Below are 22,564 nucleotides of genomic sequence, written 5' to 3' on the forward strand. Positions count from 1 at the left end.
CGTTTGTTCCACACGAATAGGTCAAATAATAATGCAAATTCATTAAAGTGCCATTACAAATGCTGGTCAGGTATCAATCACCCTCTGCTGGATGCTAAAGTTACAAACTAAGATGTATTTATTAAACATACTACTGTTTGAATTCTATTATCGTAATTGTCAATCGCTTTGATGAATCTATTATTCATGTGATTTTAGTTAAACATGCACAGAAACAAATCTTTCACCTGTGTTTGTAATTAATTAGAAAAAAAAAAACAAAAATTATTTTTTTATTATTTGAATATTAATTAAATTCAATTTTTATTGAAATAGTTTTAATCACGAAAATGAAAACCTCTCTAGACAATATTAATTAATTCAAAAATCAAAAAAGTTTACAATTTCTACTATGTCCATTTGCAAGTCGAAATCCACAGCTCTATTTAAAATGCATCTTTTCATTGTTCAAGAAGTAAATTTTTGCTATGACATAATAGGATCGGCTATAAATCACATTCATATATTCAATATACTTTAAAAGTATTAAAGCACTTTAAATTCTAATTTCTTTAAAATTGTCTACAAATCGGTCTCTATGTGGACTGCCCCAGCAATAAACGAGCTTCCAAAAAAGTAGTTTGGAGCCCCAATCTGTGATCCGGAAGTTGTGCAAACTTGGATCATCTCCAATGAATTTTACATGGGCTTGTCATAGGACGGATGTGCTCAATTTTTGGATTCTTTACATTGCTGTAGAAGTTGTTCCTTGGAAGTTCATTCGGATACAGAAATTTAATAAACCAAAAAACAAAAAATTTTTTTCCAATTTCACTTTTTATTTTTATCAGAATTTTTTTACACTTTTATTTTCTTATTATCTAATTTTTACACAATCTAAAACAAACAAAATCTATTCAAATGTTTGTGACACGAACCTACACAATAAAAAATTTCCGTAGTTAAACAGACTCTAAATTTAACTTATTTTTATTGGAAAAAAATTATTTGCTTGTAGTTAAATTTTATCTCAAAAATTTTATGAACTAAACGTGAGTATAAAGTTCAATGACCGTACACAGAAGTGCAATATGACCTAAAACAAATGAAAATTTTCGTACGATACCCAAAAATATTAAGAATGAACTACTGTACGGTTAAAATGGTCATGATTTGGGGCCAATGATTTTCTTCTTTACTTTTAGTTAATTTTTTCTTCTATGAGATGATGTAATTTCGTGAACTGCAGTTAAAAAGTACAACAGGGCATTAAAATTTCCTTGTTTTAACAACGCTCTGTGGAAATCCCAAAATGTGGAGTAAAATTTAGTTCAATTTTCGTGCGTAGTAGTTCATTTTTCCTATAAAACAGTTCACTTTTTTTCGGTGTAATATGACACCACGGCATGACATACTAACTACTTCCTGTCCTTTATTATTATGAATAAAGAAATAAAGAACGCTGGTTCAAATCTCATCAACGGATTTTTTTTATTAAATATTTTTCTAAAAAATTATTTGTATATGTTATATGTTACATAGTTTTTATTTTTTTTTTCGTCATATATTTTTTTATAAATTAATTTTTTCAATAAAAAATAAAAATTATCGTCATTTGTAAAACGTTCTCAAAGAACTTCCTTGGAAGTGAAAAAGTCAAACGGCATAGGTTCAAATCCACGCGGGAATGATTTTTTATTATTTTTTTACTTTTTTATTGATTTTCTATCCTTTCTACGAATTAAGCCGTTTTCATTTAAAACGGCTTAATTCCATACTTTCTAAGTCTTGTTCAAAAGGACTGAATCGGATGTGGGGATCCCGGAATGCGCTTTAAAACAAAATGTTTGTAGAACAACTTCCAATTTTTTTTTGTTGGGCGTTATTGTTGGCTCCATGAAATAAGTCCCCATGAAATAACTCCCCAAAATAAAAAATGAAATATGTCCCCAATTTCCTCTACAGAGAACAAAAACAACAATTTTTGGGAGCTATTTCATTTTAAATTTTGGGGAATTCTTTCAAATGAAATAACACCCAAATTTGTCATAATGAAATAATTCCCCAATATGGATTTTAGGGGGGGGGTTATTTCTCTTTCTGAAATTTTAAAATAATTCATAAAAGTAGTGGCAGGAACCGTTATGTTTATGAATTTTTGTGTATGTCTATAGGTATGCTCAGTTTTTGAAAAAAAAGTGAAGCGTAAAGATATAAAACGAATAACGATTTATAAACGGGTGTAAAAAAAAATAATGAATTACCGTACGTTGTGGATCAAAAATGATTTATCAAAAGAAATCTATACAATGGTGAGTGCAGGATTAAGTCGTGTAAAGCGAGAGTGACCGTATTTGTAGATGGCTAATATGTTATGGTAATATATTGAGTCATTTTTGGACACACGTATATACTGCAAGTCATCCCAAAGGTTAATAATATTAAAAAATTCGCGCGAATTAAAAAAAAAAATAAAAATTCGCGCGAATTTTTTAATTTCTGTTTCTCGTACGCACAAAAACTAAAATATATTTTGCTTTTGCATTCACCGAATTGTATGTTTTCCACATCTTCTTCTGCAAAAGCAAAAGATTTTTTGGAGCGTGTGAGAAACAGAAATTAAAAAATTCGCGCGAATTTTTTAATTTCTCTTTCTCACACGCTCCAAAAAATAAAAAAATCTTTTGCTTTTGCGTTCATCAAATTATATAGTGTTTCATTTCTTTGTAGTTTGTTTATATTGGAGTATAATTAATTTAAATAAGATATAATTTTTTTCTCTTATTCGTTATTGACATTTCTGTTTGATTCTTAATACGGTTTAATTTTTGGCAGTCTGTAAGCCGAAATATGACTAAGCGTAGGGATCTTTTGCAGTACGTACGTACTTCTAAAAAGGGCGCAATACCATAAAATATTATTGTATTTTCTTAATAAATTTATTATTATTTTTATGAAAAAAAAGTCCCCAAAATATTGGGGATATATTTCATTTTGCGTTTTGGGGATTTATTTCATTTTTTGGGGTATAATTTCACAAAATATTTTGGGTATTTATTTCATAATGAAATACGTCGCCAATTTTGGGAACTTATTTCATTTTTCATTTTGGGGTGTTATTTCATGGAGCCGCTATTGTTTTATTCTTGTCCGTGCAAGTTTTTGTTAATTCACGCGTGACTCATGGAAATTTTCACGTGGTGTATAATCACAAATACCCTAAAAAATTATTGCCCTTTTCCAAAGATTTACACTAATAATTTTGGTACACTCAAAAAAAGTTGTCCTAATATGAACGAATACACAAACTAAATTTTAGGATACGCAATTTACACAATGTCAAGGACAAATAACATTAAAATAAAGAAATTCTATTTTAGATATTCTTAGATTAATTCTGGATTTTAAGGTATCTATATATGCAAATAAAAAAGGCTTTATCTCATCCGACGTTTCGTAATTTCCTACTTCTTCTGGGATGAATTTTATTGAAATAAAAATAAAATAAAAAATCATAATAGGTGCTTTAAATATTATTTTCTTTAAATTTCCTTAATTTTCTTTCAGTGTATCAATGAAAATACACATTTTTCATTAAATGCTTTTCTATTTTAATTAACGTTATAATTACAAAATTGTTTGTGTTAGTGTTTCTGTCTGCTTGTATTTAATTATTTTTCCAATATCTCATTTGCATTTAAAATAATGCGAATTAATGAATTGTAAATGTATGTGTGAAATACTAAGAAACTTCTCTTTTTTTCAAAAACAAAATTGTACATTTTTATACCCTGCGCCACACTGTGGAACAGGGTATTATAAGTTAGCGCATATGTTTGCAACACCCAGAAGGAGAGGAGATAGACACATGGTGTCTTTGGCAAAAATGCTTAGGGTGGGCTCTTGAGTCGATATAGCGATGTCGGTTTGTCCGTCTGTCCGTGACCACAACCAAAGTCTAGGTCGCAGTTTTAGTCCAATCGACTTCAAATTTGGCACAAGTATGTGTTTTGGCTCAGAATAGAACCCTATTGATTTTGGAAGAAATCGGTCCAGATTTAGATATAGTTCTCATATATATTTCGCCCGATATGGACTTATATGGCCCCAGAAGCCAGAGTTTTACCCTAATTTGCTTAAAATTTTGCACAAGAAGAACAATTAGTACTATAGTCAAGTGTGCCAAATTTTATTGAAATCTGTTCAGATTTAGATATAGCTCCCATATCTATCTTTCGCCCGATATGGACTAATACGGTCCCAGAAGCCAGAGTTTTACCCCAATTTGGTTGAAATTTTGCACAGGGAGTAGAATTAGCATTTTAGCTATGCGTGCCAAATTTGGTTGAAATCGGTTTAGATTTAAATATATCTCCCATATATAGCTTTCGCCCGATTTACACTCAATGACCACAGAGGCCAATTTTTAACTCCGATGTAGTTGAAATTTTGCGCAGGGAGTATAATTAGCATTGTTGCTATGCGTGCCAAATTTGGTTGAAATCGGTTCAGATTTAGATATAGCTTTCTTATATATGTTTTTCTGATTTCGACAAAAATTGTCAAAATACCAACATTTTCCTTGTAAAATCGTCACTGCTTAGTCGAAAAGTTGTCAAAATTACTCTAATTTTCCTAAACTTCTAATACATATATATCGAGCGATAAATCATAAATAAACTTTTGCGAAGTTTCCTTGAAATTGCTTCAGATTTAAACGTTTCCCATATTTTTTACTAACATTGTGTTCCACCCTAGTGCATTAGCCGACTTAAATTTTGAGTCTATAGATTTTGTAGAAGTCTATCAAATTCTTCCAGATCGAGTGATATTTAAATGTATGTATTTGGGACAAACCTTTATATATAGCCCCTAACACATTTGACGGATGTGATATGGTATCGAAAATTTAGATCTACAAAGTGGTGCAGGGTATAATATAGTCGGCACCGCCCGAGTTTAGACTTTCCTTACTTGTTTTTTAATAACATTTTGTTCCACCCTAGTGCATTAGCTGACTTTAATTTTGAGTCTATAGATTTTGTAGAAGTCTATCACATTCTGTCCAGATCGACAGAATTTGATAGACACCCAACACATTTGGCGGATGTGATATGGTATCGAAAATGTAGATCTACAAAGTGGTGCAGGGTATAATATAGTCGGCCCCACCCTACTTTAGACTTTCCTTACTTGTTTTAATTTGAAATTAGCAAAAATAGTTCTATCGAGTGGAATAAACAAAAAATACTATTTTATAAAAATCTTGACCTTAAGAGTTAAAAATAATAATAATAATAAAATATTATTTTTTATATGACTCAACAGTTTGTATTTGTTTTATTTACATCTCATTGCATTATTTACAAGAAACCGTAGGAGGCATATGTAAAGAAGGAATGGCTAAAAATAGGTTTCGCCAACACAGCTGTCCAATACGACTTTTCTATTTAGGACACTTGAGGCAGCAAGGAGTACTTCCATATATTTTTACAAAAATAGATCGACGTTTGAATTGGTAGCTATTCGTGTCAGCTACCCTGTAGCTTATTAATCTTCGTTAAGAGGCTTTAATATAGTCGGCTCCGACCAAAGAAGAAAAAATCGACGTTTGAATAGATAACAATTCGTGTAAGCTACCCTATAGGTTATTAGTCTTTTTTAGTAATTCCAAAAAATGTTCAATGACATTATTGACACCAACAGTGGTGTCATAGCGTACGACTGAATTTAATCTATCCTCACATTTTAAGAAATATTTAAATAAAATGTTGCCGCAACATGTTGCCAAAACCATGATTGGTATTTCTACCCTGCCGAGCCCAACATTTGCAGTGTAAACATTCTTTTAGAACAATAGAATTAGAAATTTGTTGAGTGGGGAGCTATTGATCTTTCTACGAGTATTAAGAAAAACACAACGATTGCATGAATGCAAAGCAGTTGGTTTTGGGAAGAAGCCACAGAACGGTCGTTGAACGGATCGTTTAAATTTTAGAAACAAAAACAACAAACTACTCAAGGCAATTAAACACTAACAGTGAGGAATTGGTGAAGTACACAAAAGTTAAACAATAAACAACGAAAGATTTTCAATATCGCAAAAAAAAAAAACAAAAATAATAATTCAAAAGAAATATAGAACAAATATGTGGAAAATTATAATAACATTAAATATAGTGTCGTTGTTGTTAATACAAACTCTAGCAACACCTCAGAATTTGAGGGTAATGAAAGGAAAACCTCGTTCAGTGAACAAAAACGAAACGCTAGCAAATGTTAGAAGAAGTATGCCCATAAAACCAATCACAGATTCGCCTCTGATAATAACATCTAGCATTGATGAGTTTATACAATCATCGTCCAAAAAGAAAAGTTTATCTAAAAAGAATTTCACTACTACTAGCACCACAACAACTACGAGTTCAAGCACCACAACTACTACGACTACACCAGCTACAACCACCACAACAACCCGAAGACCAACAACGGTTAGTCCTTTGGAATTGCAAAACACCACCAGCACCACATCTTTGACTTCGCCTACAGCGGTTAGTAGTAGCGAGTCACCTTATGATCCCTATTGCATACCTTCGCTATGCCAATTCTACAATGGCACTGACATACAAGTACTACCACACATTGCTTGCCATAATCCTGGAAATTTTGCCCCAACTTGCGGTTTCCGGCCACACCTGCTGCACATGAACAATCGACGGCGCAATCTCATTCTGGCTTTACATAATTTAGCACGTTCCAAAGTGGCCTCCGGTAATTTGCCTGGCTATCTCGGAGCATCACACATGCCATTGCTCAGGTGGGATAGTGAATTGGAACGTCTGGCAACGTTGCATGTTAAACGATGTCACTTTTCCCATGACCAATGTCGTAATACACTTCGTTTTGCATATAGCGGTCAGAATATAGGCTACTATTGGATAGAACGTGATATAACATCCTATTCGAGGCGTATGAAAAACTTTATTGTTAGCTGGTTCAAGGAATATTTAGATGCCAATCAAACATTTGTGGATGCATTTCAAATGCATCCTGAGGGGTGAGTAAAAAAATAATAATATTCAATTAGGACATTCTTTAAGATCATTGAGATTGTTCTTAAAGTTAGAGCAACCTTTTTTTCAACACTTTCACTACCGAAATAAATGTAATGTTAAAAACTTTTATTTTTCATCTGTTTTTAGTTGTACTAACACATGCTGTATTTAGAACAAAAATTGTCATTTTAAAAATCTACCTCAATTACTTCAAGAGCAATATGAGCTTGTTCTGAAAACTTGATTCATGAATTGTGACCAAATGGCCTTACGAAAATAAGCGCTATTTGGCCTATAATATCTTTCAAAGTGTGAGAAAAAATACAAAAAAGAACCCGTAAAAGGATCAGCTATAGTTTTTGTATAAATGTGCATTTACTAGAAACATACAGTAGAAAAATTGTCTTAAATTTTCGTATTTTTCGTTTATTCTTAAAGAAGTTTATAAAAATTTATTTTAGACCTCATCAATATGGACAATATTTATAGTTTATTTAGATTAAAGCCCCTACTTTAAAATAACATCGAGAAATAAATCGAAACTAAGTGGGAAAATATAATTTTCCCACTTAGTTTCGACATATAATTCGGCCTGGCCGAATCTTATGTACCCTCCACCATGGATTGCGTAGAAACTTCTATGGAAGACTGTCATCCACAATCGAAATACTTGGGTTGTGTTATGTTAAAACTTCTTAACATCGTTTTCTAAATTGTGAGTTAGTCCATACGTGGTATATATTAGACAAAAAAGTTAAGTATAGGTAAGTCTACAACTAATTACGAATCGATATGGACTTTTGCACGGTACGTAGAGAGCCAGAATTGAAATATGGGGGTCGCTTATATGGGGGCTATGTACAATTATGAACTTGATATGGACCAATTTTTGTGTATTTGGAAATCGATTTATCTGAGGGATATATATAACTATAGACCGATATGGACCTAGTTAGGCATGGTTGTTAACGACCATATACTAGCACAATGTACCAAATTTCAACTCACTCGGATGAAATTTGCTCCTCCAAGAGACTCCAAAACCAAATCTCGGGATCGGTTTATATGGGGCTATAAATGACTATGGATTGATATGGACCACTTTTGGCATGGTTGTTAAATATCATATACGATCACCACGTACCAAATTTCAAGCAGATCGGATGAATTTTGCTTCTCCAAAAGGCACCGGAGGTCAAATCTGGGGATCGGTTTATATGGGGCCTATATATAATTATGGACCGATTTCGACCAATTTTTGCATGGGAGTTTGAGGCCATATATTAACACCACGTACCAAATTTCAACTGAATCAGATGAATTTTGGTCATCCAAGAGGCTCCGGAGGTCAAATCTGGTGATCGGTTTATATGGGGGCTGTATATAATTATGGACCGATGTGGACCAATTTTTGCATGCTTGTTAGAGACCATGTACCAAATTTCAGCCGGATCGGATGAAATTTGCTTCTCTTAGAGGCCACGCAAGCCAAATCGGGGGATCGGTTTATATGAGGGCTATATATAATTATATAACCATATATAATTATATGAGGGCTATATGCTAAAACCATGTACCAAATTTCAGCCAGATCGGATGAAATTTGCTTCTCTTGGAGGCCTCGCAAGCCAAATCGGGGGATCGGTTTATATGGGGGGCTATATATAATTATGGACCGATGTGGACCAATTTTAGCACGGTTGTTAAAGACCATATATTAACACCATGTACCAAATTTCAGCCGGATCGGATGAAATTTGCTTCTCTTAGAGGCCTCGCAAGCCAAATCGGGGGATCGGTTTATATGGGGTCTATATATAATTATGGACCGATGTGGACCAATTTTTGCATGGTTGTTAAAGATCATATGCTAACACCATGTACCAAATTTCAGCCGGATCGGATGAAATTTGCTTCTCTTAGAGGCCTCGCAAGCCAAATCGGGGGATCGGTTTATATGGGGGCTATATATAATTATGGACCGATGTGGACCAATTTTTGCATGGTTGTTAAAGACCATATACTAACACTATGTACCAAATTTCAGCCGGATCGGATGAAATTTGCTTCTATGGTGGAGGGTATAAAAAATTTATCATTTCTTTTTAAGAGACTTAGTCTTCCGAGTTTGATTAAAAAGTTAACTGTATAAATTAATTTTTTAATAAAAATTTTTAAATTTTCAATCATCGACTTAATTAACTTAATGTTTCTATCTTGATTAAAAAGTTAATTGTATCAATTAATTTATTTATTGAAAAAAATTTCAAGCTTCAATCAACTTTTTAATTGGAAATATTTTGGCGATATTTTTTTCTGTGTATTCTAAATTATTCTGTTACAATATATTTCTTAGAATTTCGAACGAGTTTAATGTTATTCCATTGAGTACTTGACTGTACGACCAATTAAGCGAAAATAAAATATAACGAAAGCCCGAATTCATACTTAAAAAAAAAATTTTCGTATGTCCAAAGATTTCTTGCCCTAAATATGTGAATAATTGATACTTGAAGTCGAGTCTGTATTGGGAAATTTAAGTTGTCATTAACACGTTTTTGAAGGACATGAATAAAAAATTTAAAAAAAAAACAAACTCAAATTTGTCTCCTAGTATCAAGTATGCAAAACTCAAATTTAAAAGATAATTGTTTCTTTAAAGTATCCTTACATAAATTATTCACTCTGATTCAATACAAAAATCATTAGTATAAAGATATATTAACTATTCTATATAGGGTGGCTAATATGTCATGCACCAAATATATATTTTTTTATTTAACCTAAACCACATAGTGGTCAGGGTATAACAACTTTGATCTGCAAAAAATGTGCATATATTTCTTCTCTTGCTCCATATTATCATAACAAAAAATACCACCCACATATGCATCCAGTGAAGCTTAAGCATAATCTTTTTACCACATATCAATTTACCCCACTGTGCGTTGTCATGCCATGTCCAACTAAGCATAACTAACAAACCAAACTATTTGATGCTACTGACTCGAATGCTTTGTCATATTTCATTTAATGGGACTACTGATCAATTGCAATTCATTTAAATCGCAGACCGGAACAATATTTGCCAGGCGACAATTTATGAACGAAAGCGTCATTAAATATAGTTCTTTAATAATTGAATAGTATTCATTCATTCATCCATTCATTAAATCATTGACACTTTACTATAAAATATCAAATAGAGAGGAATATTATTTGATGCATTTTCCTTTTATTGAACCGGTAAATAAGTATCCAAGTCAAGGTTATATGAATGGAGATGGGGTAAGATATCAACACTTTTCAAAACCGTTTATTAAACCATAATTTTGGGTTCGCCTTCCAAAACGGCGGAACTTTTACCGCAACACGTGAAATTGTTGAACTTTCGTTCTTATCAACTGGCATTGTTCTCAAATACTCGCGGGTCATCAATTAAGGAAACAAATTGTGCTTTTCCTTTCAATATTATAAAATTTATTTATTCAATATATCTAGTGTAACAGAAAAATTATGACTAACTTGAAAGTTTTTTTTTATCTGTTAAAATGTTTTTTTTCTATTTCTAAAAATCAAAGCAAAGAAAACTATATGAAAAATTATTTTTAAATGTAAAGTTTAAATAGTGCAAGTTGTATATACTCCCATAGATTATTTATACTTTAATAAAATAATAAAAAGATAATTATATTTTAGGCATCCACCTTAAGGTGATTTGATATTCAAACTCTCTGTCACTCTCTGTTTAAATTGGCGATTGCGATGTCTAGAATCCCAAGAAGTCAAATCGGGAGATATGTACCAAATTTTAAGATCATAGCACCATTATTGAAGACTGTCTTAGAATTTATCCCTGATCAAAAATATCGAAAAAAAACAAGTAAGGAAAGTCTAAAATCGGGCGGGGACGACTATATTATACCCTGCACCACTTTATAGATCCACATTTTCGATGCCATATCAAATCCGTCAAATGTGGTGGGTATAGCACCCACTCGTAGGGTTCTATTCTGACCCAAGTACATACTTATGCCAAATTTAAAGTCGATTGGACTAAAATTGCGACCTAGACTTTGATTACAAAAATGTGTTCACAGACAGACGGACATGGCTAGATCGATTCAGAGACCGGCCCTGAGCAATATTGCCAAAGACCATAGGTCTATCTCGTCTCCTTCTGGGTGTTGCAAACACATGCACTAACTTATAATACCCTGTTCCACAGTGTGGGGCAGGGTATAATTACATTCCAAAATCGTGAACGAACTGTACCAAAATGAAACGGAAAAGTCCACGAAAAATCAAAACGGGATGTTCACGGGCGTTCACGAACAGGTTTCGGTTTTCTTTGGCCATTATACGTTCTTAAAGCAACTCCGTCGGCGGTGCAATATGCTAAGGCGACTGTTATGCGCTTTACAGACTATCCGTTATTCCGGACGGAATGTCGGTGTTTGTAAAGAATCTTGTGTCCGATCGATACGACTTGTCGGCGATGACTAAATAATCGTTAAATGTGTTATCGATCCCATAAACATGCAGCAGTATCGATTATGCCTTCGGACTTAACTTACGAGTATAATGTGCACAATATATGGGATATGTTCGACACGAGCACTGTCGTCCGGAATAACTCATAGTCTGTAAAGCGCATTATCGCGTACGGAGCACAAAGTTTGCCACAGAATTCTAACAAAGGTGATAGATTTTTTTCTGTTTGATAGGTTGGAAGAATTCTTGATGTTTTCGTAGATTTTGCAAAATATACCTCCCCAAACAAGAGATATTTCACAAATTTTCTATAGAAATAAAATTTTGACAAAATTTTCTATAGAAATAAAATTTTGACAAAATTTTCTATAGAAATAAAATTTTGACGAAATGTTCTATAGAAATAAAATTTTGACAAAATTTTCTATAGAAATAAAATTTTGACAAAATCTTCTATAGAAATAAAATTTTGACAAAATTTTCTATAGAAATAAAATTTTGACAAAATTTTCTATAGAAATAAAATTTTGACAAAATTTTCTATAGCAATAAAATTTTGACAAAATTTCCTCTAGAAATAAAATTTTGACAAAAATTTATATAAATAACTTTAAAAATTTTAATTTTTGTTTTAGTTCATACTATCGAAGTCTCAACTTTTCTCAGAGGTTATTTATACTCAAATAAATTGGTGCTATTAGGAGTGATCAAAAATAATAATAATAAATAAACTTCTAAAATAAATACTTCTTTCGAAGAATCCCTAATCACAAAAATTTGATCAAACTCTGCAAAACAATTTTTTTTATTTGGTTGTTTTTATATCCTCCACCATAGGATGGGGGTTTATTAACTTTGTCATTCCGTTTGTAACACATAGAAATATTAGTCTAAGATTCCATAAAGTATATACATATATTCTGGGTCGTGGTGAAATTCTGAGTCGATCTAGCTATGTCCGCCCGTCTGTGGATATCACGTTAACTTCCGAACGAAACAAGCTATCGTCTTGAAACTTGGCACAAGTAGTTGTTATGTAGGTCGGATGGTAGTGCGCCATATCGGACCATACGTATAGCCCCCATATAAACCGACCCCCAGAACTATGTTGCGGAGGCTCTTAAAGGAGCAAATTTCATCAGATCTGGCCGAAATTTTGTACGTGGTGTTAGTATATGGTCTCTAACACCCATACAAAACTTGGTCCATATCGGTTCATAATTATATATAGCTCACATATAAATCGATCACCAGATTTTGCTTGCGGATCCTCTTAAACGGACAATTTTCTTCAGATCCGGTTGAAATTTGGTACGTGATGTTAGTATATAGTCTCTAACATTCATGCAAAAACTGGTCTATATAGGTCAATAATTATATATAGCCCCCATATAAACCGATCCCCAGACTTGACCTCCGGAGCCTATTGGAGAAGCAAATTTCGTCCGATTCGTTTAAAATTTTGTACGTTATATTAGTATATGGTCTCTAACAACCATGCAACAATTGATCCATATCGGTGCATAATTATATATAGCCCCCATATAAACCGATCCCAAGATTTGACCTCGGGAGCCTCTTGGAAGAGAAAATTTCATCCGTTTCGGCTTAAATTTGGCACGTTGTGTTAGTATATATATATATATATATATATATATATATATATATATATATATATATATATATATATATATATATATATATATATATATATATATATATATATATATATATATATATATATATATATATATATATATATATATATATATATATATATATATATATATATATATATATATATATATATATATATATATATATATATATATATATACCGCAGATAAACCGATCCCCAGATTTTACTTCTTCCTGCATAAGCACATTTCATTTGATCTTGCTACGATTAGGTACTAATCACACAAATATAGGTTCATAATTTTATATAGCCCCCATATGAACCGACCCCCCACATTTCACTTCTGCCTTTCTTTTACCGCGCAAAAATTCATAACCTTGTTTGCCTAATATACACACAAAAAAATTTCACGAAATTTTTTCCAATTAAAATTTTAATTGAGTTTTAAAAAATATTCAATTAAAAATTTAATTGATTAAACAAATTTTTTAATTGAAACAAAAATCAATAAATTCGTAACCACTTCGTTTTCAGATCATGAACGATGGTTGGTGCTTTGACAACGCATGTTGTAATTTTATAGTTGTCAGATTGACACTGTCTGTTCTCTATGTGTGTTGATTCACTCTCATGAACGGATTACAATGGACTGAATAGTCTAAGTGAGCCTGAAATATCGGGCTGCCACCATAAGCGTAGGAAGGCCTCTGGGGAGGGGGCTTAGACCCCCCCAGAAAAATTTTAGCCCCCCCCAGAATTTGAAACTCTATTTATAATTTTCCATTTTCCAATAAATGTCAATTGTGTTTTTTAATTTTTATAAAAATTAAACAAGTATATACAATCGCACAAAGTTCCGCTAAAGACTTTCATGAACAATCGAATTACTTGGGTTGTGGTATCAGTTGCCGATGGTAATGTTTGAAGTCAGATATTTATGAAATAAAGCTGTGGTTGAACTTATGATTGATTTAGTTTAGTCAATTTAATTGAAAAAATAGTAATTGATATTGAAACTATTCTTTCATAAATTAATATCTGCGAAAAAGCGTTGCCAAAAAAGTAGTGAAAATGTTTTTTTGGGGTCTAGAAGTGTTGCAAACTTGGCGGAGAAGCAATGAATGTAATATGAGCTTGTCATAGGACAAATGTCCACCGTTTCAACAGCCGTTGCAATGAATTTGCATCACTTCTTAAGGTGAGATCCGAATTCAGTGTTTTGAATGTGAATTAAAAAATTTTGTGATATTTTCCCAAATAAATAATTTTTATATTGTTTTTATGATTTTTAATGCATTCTGACGCTTGCTTGAAACGTTTTTCCTCGAATAATTTCCAAAATTATCGATTTTTCTATAATGGATTTAGCAGTTTTGTGGCAAAATTTGAATAATTTGTACCAATTTATTTATTCTTACTCTTTTTTTAAACTATTTGAAAAAAAAAAGAAAACAAAAAATTACACATTAAAATATGAAAAAAAATTAAGTAAAAAAACTTCCTGTGTAGTTAAAATAATTGAGGACATTTTTGGAAGTACTTTTAAAGTTGTGCCTTTAGAACAACTCACAATTTTTTTGCTGGGAAAAGTGTGGAACTATTTTAGTTGCTTTATTATAAAGTAGTTGTCGAGTTATTTTGATGTCTAATTTTTTATTCAATTTTATGAAATAAAACATTAATTAAACCTATAAGTTCAGTTTATAAATTTTTAGCTAGGGGGGCTATAGCCCCCCCTAGGATAATTGTCTAGCTACGCTAATGGCTGCCACTAGACATAACCTAACCTTCATGAACGGATCGTTTGGAAACGTGCACGTTGATGATTTTTTCTATGGGAATAGCAAACTTATCATATCCCCACCACCATACAACATTAAATGCTTCGTGAGATACCAGGTCGAAATGTTGCAAAGTATATGTGCAAATTGGACTAAGCGGATGGGCCATTAGGCGCAGTCGCGGACAACATTCGCTTGAAATAATCTTTAAACATTAAATTATATGAAACATACTATCGATTCAAAAAAAAGCATTTTTCTAAATTATATGTTTTTTTTTATTTTACTGTTAAAAATCACCTTTTATGTATTAGAGGTATAGGTAAATTTCTAGAAGAGGGCTGTATCCAGTGTTGCCAGGTTGGGGGTTTTCCCCCCAAATTTAGGGGTTTTTTACATGTTTAGGGGGATTTTTAGGGGTAACATTTATTTGGGGGGATTTTTGGGGGTAAAAAAAATATCCTAGATCTTATAAAGTGGAGCTATTCTCAATAAAATTTGGAACAATTCTGGCATGAATTTTGAGAAAAAAATATGGGAAGTCTAAATACAAGGAAGTATGCAATGACATTCTTGTTTAAACGCATCTGTTGCAGGGGCATTTTTAATATTTGACACTATTAAAAAAAAAGGTTAGGTTAGGTTAGGTTAGATGGCAGCCCGATGTATCAGGCTCACATAGACTCACTTAGGGACCTCCTTTTTATAGCCGAGTCCGAACGGCGTTTCACATTGCAGTGCAACCACTTAGAGAAGCTTTGAAACCCTCAGAAATGTCACCAGCATTACTGAGGTGGGATAATCAACCGCCATTAGCGTAGCTAGACAATTTTCCTAGGGGGGGCTATAGCCCCCCTAGCTAAAAATTTATAGACTGAACTTATAGGTTCAATTGTTGTTTTATTTCATAAAAACGAATACAAAAATAGACATCAAAATAATATATAATAAAGCAACTAAAAGTAGTTCCACACTTTTCCCAGCAAAAAAATTGGGATTTGTTTTAAAGACACAACTTTAAAAGCACTTCCAAAAATGTCCTCACAAAGAAGTTAATTATATTAACTACAAAGGAAGTTTACTTCAGTTTTTTTCATATTTTAATGCGTAATTTCTGTAATATTTTTTCAAATAGTTAAAAAAAGAGTAAGAATAAATAAAATGGTAAAAATTATTCAAATTTTGCCACAAAAATAGAAAAATCGATCATTTTTGAAAATATTCAAACAAGCGTTAGAATGCATTAAAAATCATAAAAAAATATAAAAATTATTATAAATTAATGTTTCTTGAAGTTCGAGGTATTTATAAATATGTATATAATTCTAACAAAAGGTCGACCAAAAATCAAATAAAAAACGAATAAATAAAAATTATTTATTCGGGAAAATATCACACAATTTTTTAATTCACATTCAAAACTCTGAATTTGGATCACACCGTAAGAAGTGATCCAAATTTATTGCAACGGCTGTTGAAACGGTGGACATTCGTTCTATGATGAGTTCCCATTACATTCATCGCTTCTCCGCCAATTTTGCACCACTTCCGGACCCAAAAAGAAGATTTTCACTTCTTTTTTGGCGACTCTTTTTTGTAACATTATTAAGATATTAATTTATGAAAGAATAGTTTTAATACCAATTACTATTTTTTAATTAAGATGACTAAACCAGACTAAACAATATAATAAAGGAGCTTTACAGCCTGTTTCTGTATGTCGAATGAACTCTGTGGATCGACTAAAATGGAAACAAACAGCTGAATTTATAACCAAAAAACAGCTGTTTCTATGCATTTCAGTCGATCGATTGAACTCGTTCGACATACAGAAACAGGCTGTTAGTTATTCAACTAAACCATACGTTTACTCACAGCTCTATTTCATAAATATCAGACTTCAAACATTGCCATCGGCAACTGCTACCACAACCCAAGTAATTCGATTGTGCATGAACGTCTTTAGTGAAACTTTGTGCGGTTGTATATACTTGTTTAATTTTTATAAAAATGTAAAATCGTCAATAGGTTTTCAAATTCTGGGGGGGTCTAAGCCCCCTCCCCAGAGGCCTTCCTACGCTTATGTCAACCGCTGAAAAACTTTTTGGTGTTCGGTCGAAGCAGGAATCGAACCCGAATTTGTGACAAATTGTGTAATGATTTTATCTAATGATTTTTATTTACTTCGAAAAAAAAATTTTTAGCAATAAAAAACTTATTTTGTCTAAAATTTTGGTCCTCAGAAAAAATTCTTCTTTCAGTTTATGTATTTGTGTTAAATTTAATTTTTAAAGTGTATCACTACAGGAATTTTTAACGAAGTTTTGGGTCTCTTTTTGTACTATTTACATACTTAAAATTTTTGGGGGTTTTTGAAAAAACTCTAGACCAATTTAGGGGTTTTTTTCTTAAGATTTGGGGGGAAGAATCAAAAAATACCTGGCAACACTGGCTGTATCTAATAAGTTTTCACTGCATGTATGAAATTCGCTTTCGAAAACAGCAAATACATATAAAAAGGTCACCGCTCTGAGTATACTTAAATAAGTTCGAAACATGAATATGAATTTGGTAGTGAGGACATTATACTAACAACAAGAACTTATTCGAAGGTTTTGTTGTTCATACAAATGTGTACCAATTGTTTTGCGGCACTTCAAATATGTGTACTCATATGGCAAGTTACAAGGGTAATCTGCATATACAAATGGAATTGTGCAGATCTCTAATTTCGAGGCCATTTTCAAGGACTTGAAGAATATATCGGCAAAATAGTGGCGAATTGTTAGTTTTGGGTCCATATTTGACCATATCGGACCATTCTCTGGTACTAACATATCCTGTGTTGTATGTTATAGCGCTTAATCATAATTTTTTTTACATTTGGATAATTTTTAACACATTATTTTTATATTATTATTTTCTTTTTCAGTAAACAAATTGGACATTTCACACAAATGGTTGCGGATCGGGCACACAAAGTAGGTTGCGCCGCAATTCATTACCGTGAACCAAATTATCCAACTATAACCAGATTTCTAATGACATGCAATTATGATTTCACGAATATATATGGAGAACCCATATATCAGAGTGGACCTAGCGCTTCAAAATGTTTGTATAAGACTAGTGACAAATTTCCAGCCCTGTGTGACTGGAAGGAACCCGTCTATGAATACGAAAACAATAATGTTGATACGGAAGGATATGGATATGAGGCTTTAGATAATGACATAGGAGATTGTCCTTAATAATTTAAGACATTTGTGATACCGAGTATGTGTACGTATGTATGTATGTATATTGTTGTATATAGATTAGTTTTATCTTAGATAATAAATAAAATTGTTGATTTATCCATAATTTTGCATTAGATAATAATAATAATAAAAAATTCAATGTAAAAATTTTAATGGATACTTATTGTAGCAAATATATCGAAAAAGGTAGGAATGGGCTCAATCCTGGGAAGCCAAATGGATTTTCTATCTAAAAAGTAAGAGTTGGCAACCCTACTGATCGGACGTGTTTTTCAACTGTGTTCTCATCGCCTCTAACAATTATTTGAATTTTTCATTGAAACGTTAACGTTTAATCATTGAGACTTTTTAAAATTCAAGTATAAGTTCCTGTGCTCAAACAGAAATAAAATGCCCAAAAGAACTGTTCGTAGTAGTTTGGTAAAAACGAAAATAAATTGTCTCAAGTGCAAGAAAGTTATTAAAGAAGAAACGCAAAATTACATAAAATGTGATAAGTGCGAGAAAACATTTCACCTCAGCTGCACTGATTTAACGAAGAGAGAGTTTGAGATGTTAATTGATAACGAGAGTGAGACATTTGAGTGCGAATATTGCAGAGAGGAAGAGGATGATGACAGTGAAAGAGAGAAAGAGAGTGACATAAAGAATGAATTGAAAACAATAAAAACTGAGTTAAAGCAATTGAAAAAACTTGATAAACTAGATCAGCTGTCTGAGTCAATAATATATATGTCAGAAAAATTTGATGAAATCATGAAAGACGTGAATGAAAACAAAAAGAAAATATCACAGCTGGAAAAACAAAACAAACAATTGAAAACAGAAAACAAAGCTTTAAAAGATTCAGTAAAGGATTTAAATAATTATCGAGTTAGAAATGATTGTTTAATTAGTGGAATGAAAATCGGTAGCGATGAAAATCCGAGGAATGCTGTAATGAATCTATCGAAAACTATTGGTGTAAATCTGGAGAAAAATGCTATTGAAGATGTTTACGTTATTGGAAATAAGAGACAAAATGAAAAGAAAACTATTGTGGTGAAATTTACTACTAAAGCAGAAAAGGAAAAAATAATGGAAGCAAAAAATAAACTTAAAGAAGATGAGAAAACAAAAAATGTATATATAAATGACTTTTTGAGCAAAGAAAATATGAATTTGTTACATCATGCAAAAACATTGAAAACGATTGGTTACCAACAAATTTGTTCTCGCAACGGGAGAGTATATTGTAAAAAAACTAATATTTCAAGACCTCAATTATTAAGATGTGAAGATGACGTTGACACAATGCTTTTGAACGCTACTACAAATAGGCATTGGAAGAGAAGATCTGAGGTGATGGCAAGAGGTGCGGAGACAGAAGATCGGGAGAATGGCGAGGAAGATGATGATTATTTAACATCATGATTTTCTTTTTAAATATATTATTTTGAATTAAATTTTCTATTTTTTGATATTAATGTTAAATAAAAATAAATATTTTAAAAGTTTTCAATCTTTCCAAAAGAATATTTGTAATTTAAAGCAATCTTATTTCACAATAGTAAGTTTGAATAGCAGAAGCGTTTCATCTATTAATAAATTCAATCGTTTGAAAGGATTACTATCGAGTATCCCTATTTTACCGGATATAATAGCAATTCAAGAGACTTGGTTTCAAAATGCAATCACTCAAATTTATTCGATTCCTGGTTATAAGGTAGTTCATTGTTGTAGAGAAGATGGGTATGGAGGAACATCGGTTTATGTAAGGGATAAATGGGTATATACTGTAGATTATTGCAAAAGTGAATCTTTTGGATATTATTGCTATTTCCTTATTAAACTTTAAAGTTAATGCAAGACCAATGAAATTTTTAACTTTTTATCGTTCTCAGAAATGTTCTGTTGAACAATTTAAGTTTACACTGGAATCAATGTTGAATGATCACGCTGGAAGTCCAATAGTTTTGGTTGGAGATACTAATATAGATCGTTATCACAGCTCTTATTATAACGAAATGTTGGATCTCTTTCAGAGTTTTGGATGTGAGAATGCTCATGAGATGGTTACAAGACCTTTAAGTAATACTTGCATTGATCATGTGTTTTCCAATTTTGTAGAGAGAGTCGATGTTGACTCTGTGGAATGTGATATTTCAGACCATAATTTAGTTTTTTGCAAGATAAAAAGTAAGATTATGAGAAATGATTTTGTGGAGGTAATGAAAACTAAGTGTGACTACCAAAAGGCCAAACGTTACTTATCAGATGAGTTGTCTCCTGACTTTGGTTCACTGAATGTACAGGATCAGACAGACAGATTAACATATTGTATACAAGGTGCTATTGCATATTCAACAACAGTCAGTAAAACTTTGAAACATGCTAGGTTTATGATGACCCCATGGATAAATGTAAATTTACAGCATTTGATAACGATTAAGTTTAAATTGCTGAAGAGGAGAAAGAAGGAAAGAGGAAATGAGGCGATACAGGATTCCTTAAAGAGGATTAGTAGAATAATTAGTATTGCCAACAAGAGAAGTAGAGAGGCGTATTATGCAGAGAATATTGACAGGGCAGCAAATGATCCCAAAAGGGGATGGAATTTTATTAATGAGGTTCTAGGGAAAAAGGGGCATAAAGAACTAGAACTTAAAGATGTACAAGGAAGAAGGATTTCAAATAACTTGGATAAGGCGAATGCACTCAATACATACTTTTTAGATTCTGTAATGAGTTTGAGGCGAGGAATTTTAGTTGATCCTGGGGATAACATTAATATTTTCCATACATTGTCAGGTGATATAGATTCCGTATTTTCCATTGAACAAGTCGATAACAACTGTATTATGGAAGTTATAGAGAATCTGAAGGCAGGTAAGAGACCAGGACATGACGGCATTTCTTCCATATTCCTCAAAGAATACAGTGAAATAGTTTCACCTTTCTTAGCAAAAATTTTCAATGGGATGATCAGTTTATCGATATATCCAGACATTTTGAAATTACATAGAATTGTTCCTATACCCAAAATAGTGAATGCTAGTGACGTATCTAACTTCAGACCAGTGGCCGTATTGTCAACAATAGACACGATTTTTGAAAAGATTATCTATGATAAATTATATACATACTGTGAATCGAATAATTTGCTTTATGAGAATCAATATAGATTTAGGCGTGGATGCGGAACAGAGGAAGCTGTATTAAATGTAATTAAGTTTATTTGTAGTGGTTTAGACGGGGGATTCAATGGAGTTGCTGGAGTATTTTTTGATTTTTCAAAGGCATTTGATCTTGTCGAGCACCAATTATTGCTGGAAAAAATGCATATCTATGGGATTCGAGGGAAAGAGTTTTTATTATTTAGAAGTTTTTGGAGAATAGGAAACAGTACGTTGATGTCAGTAAATCGAAAAGTTTTGTGGGGCCCGTAGTGCACGGAGTTCCACAGGGGAGTTGTTTGGGTCCATTATTGTTTTCCATTTTTATTAATGATATCCGGAATCTCCAGCTTAGCGGAAAATTATTTATGTTCGCTGATGACATTTGCTTGTTCTATCCCTATAAATATGACATCGCTCTGCGTGCAAACGTAGAAAGGGATTCTGCATTACTCTGTGAGTTTGCACGAGTAAACAGACTAGTTCTGAACGCTGATAAAACAAAACTTATTCGATTTCGACCAAATCCTTCAGTTAACAACGATTTCAGTGTCTATATTGATGGAAAATCAATACATGAATGTATAAGCGTAACATATCTAGGCGTGATGTTACAAAATAATTTAGCATGGGATTGTCATATACGCAGTTTAAAAAGGAAAATAGCTCCCGCAATTGGATTTCTCTACAAGATGAAAAACAAATTAAACACAAAGACAATATTTTCCTGTTTAATACAATCGCATTTAAATTATATGGTTACATCATATGCATATAATAAAAATAATAGTGAGCTAAGATCACTTCAATCTATGCAAAATAAAGCTTTGAAAGTTGTTTTTAATCTACCTCCAAATTTCTCAACCTTGTCGCTATTTGAAGAGTTTGCAAAAAATATTTTACCAATCAATGGTTTATATAAATATAATATTTTAAAGTATGTTTTCAAGTGTAATTACAACATTGGTTACCATACAATAAAGTTCTATACGAATCAAACAAATTTTAATACAAGGAATAGAATGAATTTGCGTTTGCCCAGGTGTAGATTCGAAAAAACAAAGCAACGGATTGATTATATAGGTGGCTTAACTTACAATAATATTCCACTCGAATTGAAATCCATTCAACGTATATCGAGATTTAAGGAAATGAGCAAATACTATCTTTGCAATAGCTTTGAATCGCTTCTGCTATAATT

The 22,564-nt window shown here is 32.1% G+C and overlaps 2 protein-coding genes across 2 annotated transcripts; both read left to right on the plus strand.

The window, feature by feature from the left end:
* Nucleotides 1–5,913: 5,913 nt before the first annotated feature.
* On the plus strand, nt 5,914–18,361 carry LOC142229822 (venom allergen-1-like). Its single transcript, XM_075300400.1, has 2 exons — nt 5,914–7,036; nt 17,881–18,361. The coding sequence occupies exons 1-2, from the start codon at nt 6,129–6,131 to the stop codon at nt 18,197–18,199; spliced, it is 1,227 nt and encodes a 408-aa protein (XP_075156515.1). The 5' UTR covers nt 5,914–6,128; the 3' UTR covers nt 18,200–18,361.
* A 237-nt stretch (nt 18,362–18,598) lies between these two features.
* Nucleotides 18,599–21,636, plus strand: LOC142231206 (uncharacterized). Its single transcript, XM_075301825.1, has 3 exons — nt 18,599–18,845; nt 19,759–19,913; nt 20,092–21,636. Exons 1-3 carry the CDS (start codon nt 18,599–18,601, stop codon nt 21,634–21,636), a joined length of 1,947 nt encoding a protein of 648 aa, XP_075157940.1.
* The last annotated feature ends 928 nt before the right edge of the window (nt 21,637–22,564 follow it).

This window comes from Haematobia irritans, chromosome 3, assembly GCF_050003625.1.
Source record: "Haematobia irritans isolate KBUSLIRL chromosome 3, ASM5000362v1, whole genome shotgun sequence".
NCBI classification, from domain to species: Eukaryota; Metazoa; Arthropoda; class Insecta; order Diptera; family Muscidae; genus Haematobia; species Haematobia irritans.